Here is a 10,719-nt window from a genome sequence, read left to right as displayed (position 1 = left end):
ACTGTGCAGGTGTGAAAAATGCCAAGTCAGACCAGGATTTGAACCTAATGAATGAAAAGTAACTAAACAAAAGGCACACTTATCATTCTATCATGGAAATAAGCGGAATTCAATTATTACTCAACAATAAAAATCCTAAATGTGCAAACTAATGAGAGGGATTAGAAAAACTTATTATTATAAAGACGTTTATTATTATTATAAACATAAACAATCATCATCAAGGCTTTGTTAGTCTTTATTTGAAATTGACAAAATTTTATTTTCTAGCACAATCAATAAAACAATGTTCACCATCATTTAAATTTAATAAATATTTAAAAGAACTAAACTCCTGTTCTGAGCTAAATTTTTTTTAAATCTTGTATATTAAAACTTAATGTTATATATTGTTTCAAGAATTCTAATCACACAAATCCCAGCACCTATAAAACACAAGGACATACCAACAAATGCAATGAACAGACACCAAATTACAAACAAAACAAACGTTTTTCCAGCATAGTTGTTCCAGTATGTAAACAGGTTGCAAACTGCTGGTAAAGCAATACCTGTTGATGCTAAACACAGTGATCCAAGCAAAGGTATAAACAGGCTAATTTTGGGAATTGCAATTGAACACATTACTGAAAAAAATAACATTAAATAAATTACAAATATAAAATACATACATATATATATATATATATATGAGATGCATACAAATATTAATAAAACAAACAGTTACAGTAACAAACCTTTTTTTTAAAAAAATATTAACTGCTATAATAATAAAATGTGTACTTATAATTAGTACAATTTATACTGTAGTATTTATCATGCTTCTATTTCAAGCATAATAATTACTTTTTTCTCTACGAGAACCAGTAACACAGTAATTGCTTTCTTCTTTATCAAATTCATTATATGTGTAATTGTATTAATTTTTTTATTTTCATAATTTTTGACGCATTTTTTGTCAGAAAATAAGAATAATTTAATTTTTTTTAGCAATTTATAAAGTGTGCTTGAAATATGTAAACAAAACAAATAACACTAAAAGAAGTAAAGTTTTAAATATTGGCATCAACTGCTATGGTCATTGGCCCAAAGGAAATTTGTAGTGTATGAAAAAATGCCATACCTGACCAGGATTCAAATCCGGGACCTCCAGATGATACGCTGAGACGTTACACCACCCAGAGATCAGCAGATGTGTAAGTTTTGTTATTTAAAACACTATTATTAAATTATAATTTATTGAATAATAATAAAAATTACAACAATAATTACAGCTTATTAGTAATTAAAATAACATTGTTTAGATTACAATTATTTCTAACCAGTAATATTTTCCGCAAACATTTAAACTTGCTTTAACATAGAGAATAACCATTTTACTGGTGACAATTCAATTACAGTTATGTTAAATTATATAATTTGCAAGCAGCTAGGCATTGTTTTTATGTGTGTTAGAGCTAATGGTAATAATTATGAAGTAGCACATTTCTACCAGAAATCATTTCCTGATAGAAAACAGCCAAGTCATAAAATCTTTTCTCTGCTATTTTTTTTCTTACAGGTATGGGAACATTGAAAGCATTTAATCAAAGATGGTTAATGAAATAGACAGCAGTGATACTTGAACTACAAATTTCAGCGAGTTCCCAAATTTTTGTGTATCTCTCCTCACGAATATGATCATTAATGCCATTTTGCAAAGTGTCAGTCAAAACTTCCACCATTCATTCTCATAATACAGTAAATAATAAATTTTCTTAGCAGATAGAATTAAATTACTGTGTTGAAGACAAGATAGAAGTAAGTTCGGGTTAATAAAAAGATTTACAAACATTTTAAATCTTACAAGATATTCCATGAAGTAGTAGACCCTCAAAAGCAATGACAGATGCACAAAGTCTATGTTTTTGAAAAAATTATAATATATTCATATCAATTATTTTGTAAGATTTCAGTTGAGAGTAGTATATAAGTTAGGTCAATATACAAAATATATAAAACAAATAAGTTTTACTCTGATAAAATACAATTATTTCAGCAGCTAAATGAAGATGATGCAGCTAAAAGGCTACATCTTTTGTAAACCTGTGCTAAAAATGAGTGTTCAGAATTTCAATGATTATCTGAGATGTGTATGTTTTAATAATGAATGTATAAAATTTTAAACATGATTCAACTAATCATTATAACGATCTGTAATAGTTGAGTACAAACAGTCACTGATTTCATGGTCTCACTAAGAATCCACAAACTGTTTGAACAGGAACTTTTACAGATCGAAGCAATGCCTCTTTTATTGGAAAATTTACCTGTTTTCTTCAATTTCAGTTTGGTTTGTTTACATAATTAGTGGACCAGTTTCTTTCCCTAACATTTCCAAGTACTTGGGTTTATTTAGTGACTCATTAATATAAAATGGTCGAATTATACGATCTGTAAAAGTTCCTGTTCAAACAGTTTGTGGATTCTTAGTGAGACCATGAAATCAGTGACTGTTTGTACTCAACTATTACAGATCGTTATAATGATTAGTTGAATCATGTTTAAAATTTTATACATTCATTATTAAAACATACACATCTCAGATAATCATTGAAATTCTGAACACTCATTTTTAGCACAGGTAAAAATATAATTACGTATAATTCGACCATTTTATATTAATGAGTCACTAAATAAGCCCAAGTACTTGGAAATGTTAGGGAAAGAAATTGGTCCACTAATTATGTAAACAAACCAAACTGAAATTGAAGAAAACAGGTAAATTTTCCAATAAAAGAGGCATTGCTTCGTTATGACCTCTTTGTTACAGATTTCTGAATAATCACTTTGAAAGAAGAGGAATAGATAAAGTACTGAATTAAAGTATTGTTAAGTCAGACTTGCCTCTTTCAATGTTTCCTTTAGGAAAGATAATTATTAAAAAATCCCATCAATGCTGGAAACTTAGAAAATTTGTCAATACCTTACTAGTTTTCCCTTTTTTTTAAAACTTCAGTAAACAGTATCATTTCATACTCTGGACAAAATTTTTTAACTGAGTCAATTTATTGTATGAAGCTTTGGTTTGCACAACTTTTTTTTCTTAAAAAATGCTTTAAAAATGTGCCACATACATTACCTTTACTTTAAACATTTTTGACCTCCCTTACTCCCTGCAGCCTCCAAAAACTAGGGAGATTGGAATTGGGTAAAATAATTAAGAACTAATACACAAGTGCTATGAAAATTTAAAAAAAATTTTTCATTTTCAACCATTAAAAAGTTAAGAAGGATTAAAATGACTTCCTGAAAATTCTGCATATGTTGCAGATACATGCATTAACTTTAGCATTAATCCCAATTGGGAAGATACCCTCTATGGTGTTACGATCGCCACTCTACCTCCTCTGTACTTAGGCCTGAGGGGCTTTACTGGAGGTCACTTCAGTACCTCAGCAATGAAAATCTATGCAAAATGTCCATACCAAATGCATGTTGTAATCTTCTAATAAAGAATCACAGTATCTACCCAGAAATGCTGGATATTTTGTGGATTGTCAGCAATCAATCATTTTGTGGATTGGCGCGAGTCAAACTTGATTGTAGATCCGTGTTCCAGAGGAGTAGGTGGGAATATAAAAAAAAAAAAAAAAAAAAAAAGAAAGAAGCCGTAATAAGAAAGGGAGTCTGACAAGGATGTTTCCTATCCCCATTACTTTTAATCTTTACATCGAACTAGCAGTCAATGATGTTAAAGAACAATTTAGATCCAGAGTAACAGTACAAGGTGAAAAGATAAAGATGCTACAATTTGCTGATGATATAGTAATTCTAGCTGAGATTAAAAAGGATTTAGAAGAAACAATGAATGACATGGATGAAGTCCTATGTAAGAACTACAGCATGAAAATAAACAAGAACAAAATGAAAGTAACGAAATGTAGAAATAATGAAGATGGACCACTGAATGTGAAAATAGGAAGAGAAAAGATTATGGAGGTAGAAGAATTTTTTTATTTGGGTAGTATAATTACTAAAGATGGACGAAGCAGGAGCAATATAAAATGCCGAATAGCACTGGTGAAACAAGCTTTCAGTCAGAAACATAATTTGTTTACATTAAAAATTAATTTAAACATCAGGAAAAGATTTTTGAAAGTATATGTTTGGAGCGTCGCCTTATATGGAAGTGAAACTTGGACAATCGGAATACCTCAGAAGAAAAGATCAGAAGCTTTTGAAAAAAGATCAGAATGTGGTGCTGTAGGAAAATGTTAAAAATCAGATGGGTGGATAAAGTGATAAATGAAGAGGTGTTGCGGCAAATAGATGAAGAAAGAAGCATTTGGAAAAATATAGTTAAAAGAAGAGACAAACTTATAGGCCACACATTAAGGCATCCTGGTATAGTCGCTTTAATGTTGGAGGGACAGGTAGAAGCAAAAAATTGTTCAGTCAGGCAACGTTTGGAGTATGTAAAACAAATTGTTAGGGATGTAGGATGTAGTGGGTATACCAAAATGAAATGATTAGTACTATATAGGGAATCTTGGGGAGTTGTATCAGACCAGTCAAATGACTGAAGACAAAAAAAAATAAAATGAAATTAAAAGAAAAAAATAATTAAAATTACATTTAATTAATAAATACAGTAAAACCGTTTTAAAGTTGCTAGTTAATAAGGCAAGAAGTTGTGAAAGCAGAAAAAGTTATTAAGTACCAAGTCATTTTTTAAAATATAAGATCCTAACAGAATTTAGATTCTTAATGTAGAAGCCTGTTTACTTAGACATCTGTTACTTAGATGTTTAATGTTTGCTGTTTTCTTAGACATCTACCATTATAGAGGGAAAATGAAAGAAAATATTTAATCCTATAACTGCAACAGTTTGAATGAAGGAAATTTATATTAAGGGGATAACTAATGGGTATATGTCTATTCTTTGCTAGACAAAGTTTAAAAGCAGTGTGTTACTTTTTATTTCAGAAAAACAAATTTTTAAAATGAATCATAATTTATATAAAATAAGTTACTTCCATTACTTAGTCTAATAATTATGGACTGCTTCATGAAATGAGATTGATAGAATTCTAAGTAAAGAAATAATATCCATCATCAATTATTCTCAATATGACATTTGTTAAATAATGTTTGTTTTGAAATTTGCAAATTAGTACTATGATGAAATTTCCTGCTATTGTGTTAGACTATTTTCATTTGTTTTGGTGTAATATGGATACTGATATAATCTATTATACTGTTCTTATCTTATTTAAATCATCTCACAAATCCTATCCTTTTTTTATTGGACAACGTCTGTCGGGTCTGCTAGTATATATATATATATATATATATATATATATTTGTACTCTATAATAATACTTTCATTTTTAATCATGTTAATTTAATCACTATTTTGGTTTCTGTTAAACTGACTGATGTTAAGTAACAACATAAACATAAATGAATAGGTGTATATGTATATATATATTTTAAAACGTTTTTAATGAACGTTACAGGTTTATATGTATAATATTATTCAAATTAACAAATCCATTTCAGTAGAATAACACATGGAAAATATTCTTTACCTTAAGTCATTCATTGTTTTGCATGATTAGCATGTATTTGGAAGTACTTTTATAAATAATACTATATACAAACAATTTTTAAAATTAATTCATGATGTTTAAAGATCTCACAGTATGCATAATTTGTCATTCAAATATCCTAATTTAATTTATTTATCTTTTCATTAATTGTAATGAAAGTGTCAGTCAGCATGATAAAAGCTCTAATATCGCTTCTCTACTAATTTAACAAAATATCCTATTTATAGTCTATCTGTAAATTCATTAAGTTGTGTTTACATTCATAAACGTAACTGTTTTTCTAATTGCTCTATTTTATTAGTAGAAGTAAATAAACAAAAACAAATGTAAAAATAAGTGTATTAAAAAAGAAAGAAATTAAAAATATTATTTAATTCTAATGATGGATTGCTAATCCAAAAAATTCTAGAATAATATTAGCCTCAGTCTTCTTCTTTTGTAACCTACAGTATATCAATTAGCATATGATAATACTTACAAGTAACTGTGATAAGCACTATTCTAAGTGAAACCTGCCAGAAATATAAATTCTCCAATGGGTTTTCAAAATGTGGCAAAATATATACTTTCCAAATAAAATTGTATGGAAGAAATAAACTAATCTCATACGCTATGAATACAGAAAATGTCAACAATAATTTGGCAAGTGTAGCCTCACTGAAACAATGCAATAAAATAAAATAATATTTTTAATTTTAAGTTATTTTTTAGTACAAAATAAAAGTTTATAGTTAGTTATATATTTCAAAGAACTTAATGGCATGTTTATTCCGATTAAACATTCCTCTTTTCTACTTAACTCTTGAAATTTTCAATTTATTTTAAGAAAACCAGAATTATGGTAAAGTACACAAAAGAAGCACTGCATTTAATTTTTTTGTCTATTTTGCTAGTGGGACAATTTCAATTTTAACTCAGCTTCTTAACAGATCGTATAAAAAAAGTTTAAGTATGTTGAAACAGAACCTTTTCTGTCATTTAAAGTAACGTAAAATGTTTTTTCCAACAATCAATTTCAATATGGTAGCCATTTAAAAAAATGCTCTTACAGTTCACGGCAAAGACAGAAAATTAGTTTTTGACATAATCTTAATTAACAGAATAGAAAAATTGAAACTACTCAGTAAATTAAAAAATAAATAGTTTGGTTAAATATCCAAAAATATTTTAAAAGCAAACTGTAATTTTGGTGAACCTTTATGCCAGCTTTAAACAAAATAAGACAAACTTAAGCCAAAGCAAAAGCATCTATTTTTACATGATAGGAAATTTTATTAACATTTTATATGCTTATGGTTGTGAAAAATAATAAATTTTCTTTAATATTTTAAACGTCAAAAGGCAATTAAAAAAAAAAAAATACTAACTTTGTTCTTTAGTATAAAACATTTCATATTACTAGTTCCCATCTAAGAAATATTAGTGAAGAGACTTTATAAATACAATTTTCAGTTTTTATTTTGTATGTCTAGTGGCATTACTATAATGATAATAGATGATCTGCTATCTATTATCATTACAATAGATAATGATAATAGATCAGCAAGCCAAGCCCACCAAAATGTAGGTGATATTCAATTCATCACAAGTGACAATGCAGTTCACAACAATAATTGGCTCTCAGAAAATAGAATTCTGACAAGTGCTATGTCAAATTTATGTACATAGCACTTTACTTTCTTATAGGAATTATGTGTATAAAGCATTTAAAGTAGCCTCAGTCTTTGACAGGGCACTTGGTATACAGTAACAAATTAATATATTCCTTTCTGTGAATAAAATCTATTGTAAAATCTATTCAGCAGCGGATATTTTTAATATAACTAAAATTTCTCAATAAAACTAAAACAGTAAAATTAATTAAACTTGTAAAAGAGCTATAAAAAAGAAGTAATATTTAATAGTTTCAGGTAAAAATATTAAACACAAAAATCCCTTTTGGCGTGCTGGAAGGCGGAGGTAGATTTCACCGGTGCTAAGTAGGGGATAAAAAAGATTTCCACCTTAAAGTTAAGAAAAACTTCAAATTTACTCAATACAACAATGGTTGCATGTGAAAAAAGTTTCATATGTTTGGCATACGACAAGACGCATCTTCTTACAATTCCAGTAATATTTTGGTCATCCCTTGCCGTGAGGTTTGGTCATATCAAAAATAGTTTCTGATAAGGTTTTTAGTAATGTTCAGAAGACTAACGACCACTTTAAACTGATTTGATACTGTGCCTATTAAGGGAGGTACGATTTTTTTTTGTCTTCGAAACCCCATTTTTTCCACCCCATGGACTCTACTTTCTGTTTGCACCAAAGAAGAGCAACGTTCAGGGATCTGTTTTTTGTGGTTGGAAGGTGTATCAGGGGCCGAAATTCATCGAAGACGTTCGGTACAGTGTGTTGCTGCAATGGAGTGTTTATGACTGGATTGAAAAATTCAAAAATGGTTGCACAAGTGTTATGCACGATGAAGGAGCCGGACGACTGTCTACCGCCACAAATGAGGAAAACATTGAGCGTGCACGTGACATGGTTTTCTTAGACAGACAAGTAACTATTGATGAAATGGCACATCGTCTGCAAATTAGTCACGGTTCTACCTATGAAATCATCCACAACAGACTTGGATTTCATAAAGTCTGTGTAAGATGGGTCCCAAAACAACTCATACAGTTGCATAAACAAACGCGCTTGGACATCTGCCAAAAACATTTGGATCACTTCTTAGACAGAATCATCACTGGTGATGAAACATGGATCCATCATTACGAGTCGGAGAGTAAACGACAGAGAATGGAATGGAAACATCCAAATTCGCCCTGCAAAAAAAAGTTCAAGACCCAACCATCCGCAGGAAAACTGATGCTTACTTTTTTTCGGGACTCACAAGGCCCAGTACTGGAACATTATGAGGAAAGGGGCACGACAATAAATAGTGCGCATTACAGTGAGATGCTTACTGCCATGCTGAAGCCTGCAATTCGAAGCAAACGCTGAGGACTGTTGTCGAAAGGTGTTGTATTGTTGCATTACAATGCCCGTCCACATATTGCTGCCCTCACTGCTGAAACGCTCCAGAAACTCAAGTTTGAAGTACTGGCTCATCCTCTGTATAGTCCAGATCTTGCCTCTTCTGACTACCACTTGTTTGGTCCACTCAAAGAGGCATTAAGGGGCCATTGATTTACCTCAGACGAAACAGTGAAAGAAGCGGTGCATTACTGGCTTGCAGCTCAACCGAAAACTTTTTTATGAGGGCATCAGGAAGCTTGTGTAACGATGGACCAAGTGCGTTGAAATGCAAGGGGACTATGTTGAAAAATGATGTACATGTAAGTTTCCTATTTGTATTGCAATAAAATTTATAACTACATTGCGGATAATAATTGGCTTATCCTCGTATATATAAACTTTTCAACTGACGGTGATTTTGGGGTCTGGAGGGATGTGAAATGCGAAGATATATCAAAATTTTCTGTTAGTCGAATCATGGTACCCATTACAATAAATTTCTTATGAAAGCTTATAATTTCATAAGAAAGCAATTTCATAAGCTTTCTTATGAAATTTACCTAATATAAGAGGGTTGTAGCCCTGCTGCAGCCCTTCTGATTTTCCTCTTTGATAGAAATATAGTTGCATTCAAACAACTCTTACAAAATCACTTCTACCTTTGAATAGATTAAAAAATATAAAAAGTTTAATTAGTTTAGGACCCCATCCATCATAAATTAATAAAAAATGAAGTGTTATGACATTCAAAAACTACAAAAAAAAAAAAAAAAAATGTTATGCAAGAGTCTCATATCTTCTGAGTCCTAAAGGCTTCTAGCCTCATCAAAAATGTTAATAATATGATAATTTCAAAATAAATAGTTTGATAATCAATTCAAAATGCCTATAGAAAAAGAAAGAAAGAAGGGTTAAGGCCTTCTAGCTCCATCAATCAATATAAGACTTTCACTTTTTAAAGAAGTTTTGCTCAAAATGTTTCAGAGAAAAATTTATTAATCATGTTGTCCAAGGTGTTCCATTCCTTCACTTCTAAAGGTCTCTAGCTTTCTAGCCACCTCAATTATAAAATGTGAAATATTGCAAATTTGCATTTTTTTCTTTCTTCTGAAAAAATTAAAAAGCAATGGTGTTGTACATTCAGATTCTCTTCTTCCCTCACGAGTTTTAGCCCTTAGGCGCCCTCAATCAACACCTTAAATACTCTGATATTTGGATTATTTTTCAAGTACTACCTTCAGTAAAATTAAAAAAAGTAATATCCACTAGATTCAAACTGAATTGCCCCTAGTGAGCCTACAACTTCTTAATCCCCTTGTTTAACATCATTTTGAATATTGTATGTTCAAACATTTTTCAAATTGTACCTAAAAAAAAGAAAATATATTGTCTAAATAATAATAATCCTTGTGGTTTGAGCCCTGTTCAAAAACCATATATTCTAGTTAACTTAAGCCCCTTTACAAAAAAAAATATTGAAATTTTGAAATATTTTAATTTCATTTCCAACCTACATAATTTTTTAAAAACACATAAAAATTCAATGACGTCTAAGAGGTCAGGAAATATTTGCCACCCCAAAGCCTTCAATTAATTAAAATAATTATTTTTATCTTCTAAACATTCTTTTTTAAAACTAATCATTCTCTTTTAATAACAATTTCAATGATATTCTAGGTCTCCACTTAACGTGATATTTTAATAATAAAAAATATTTTGTGCCTAACAATTACTGTAAAATTAATATTTGAAAAAATTCACATTTTTATAAATTCACATTAACATTTGTTTATTTTTTTTTATGTATATTATTTATATTTTACATTAAGAAGCATTTTATGCAAACAGCATTTACATGCCGTTTGGCATGGATGTAGATTCCAAACTGAGCCCAACTTATGAATAGTTCTAACTACATGTTTCTCAAGATAATTTTTGTGGTGGAGATGAACCAGATTTTTTGAGTTAGCTTAGGATGCAGACACTTGTTATTTGTTTACACTGCTGCTTGTTACTGATCTAGTTGCAAAGATTCTTCAGAATTCTTTTTTTTTAATTTACATTTCAAGACATCAATGTTTTACTCAAGATAATTATTTTATATATTTTTTTCTATTG

The 10,719-nt window shown here is 29.7% G+C and overlaps 1 protein-coding gene across 7 annotated transcripts in view; it reads right to left on the bottom strand.

The window, feature by feature from the left end:
- Positions 1-220: 220 nt before the first annotated feature.
- LOC142329247 (proton-coupled amino acid transporter-like protein acs) overlaps positions 221-10,719 on the bottom strand; it is a 61,309-nt gene continuing 50,810 nt past the window's right edge. For 6 of the 7 annotated variants that reach the window (XM_075373656.1, XM_075373658.1, XM_075373657.1 and 3 more), the window contains 2 exons: positions 6,074-6,252; positions 221-626 (listed from right to left, as the gene is read on the bottom strand). In XM_075373656.1, coding sequence (XP_075229771.1) covers positions 370-626; positions 6,074-6,252 — 436 coding nt within the window. In that variant the 3' untranslated portion in view covers positions 221-369. The remainder of the gene's footprint in view (positions 627-6,073; positions 6,253-10,719) is intronic. The other variant, XM_075373663.1, reaches the window with a different exon arrangement.

Source organism: Lycorma delicatula, chromosome 8 (genome assembly GCF_047948215.1).
Source record: "Lycorma delicatula isolate Av1 chromosome 8, ASM4794821v1, whole genome shotgun sequence".
Taxonomy (NCBI): Eukaryota; Metazoa; Arthropoda; class Insecta; order Hemiptera; family Fulgoridae; genus Lycorma; species Lycorma delicatula.
This window is presented reverse-complemented; position numbering and strand designations above follow the sequence as displayed.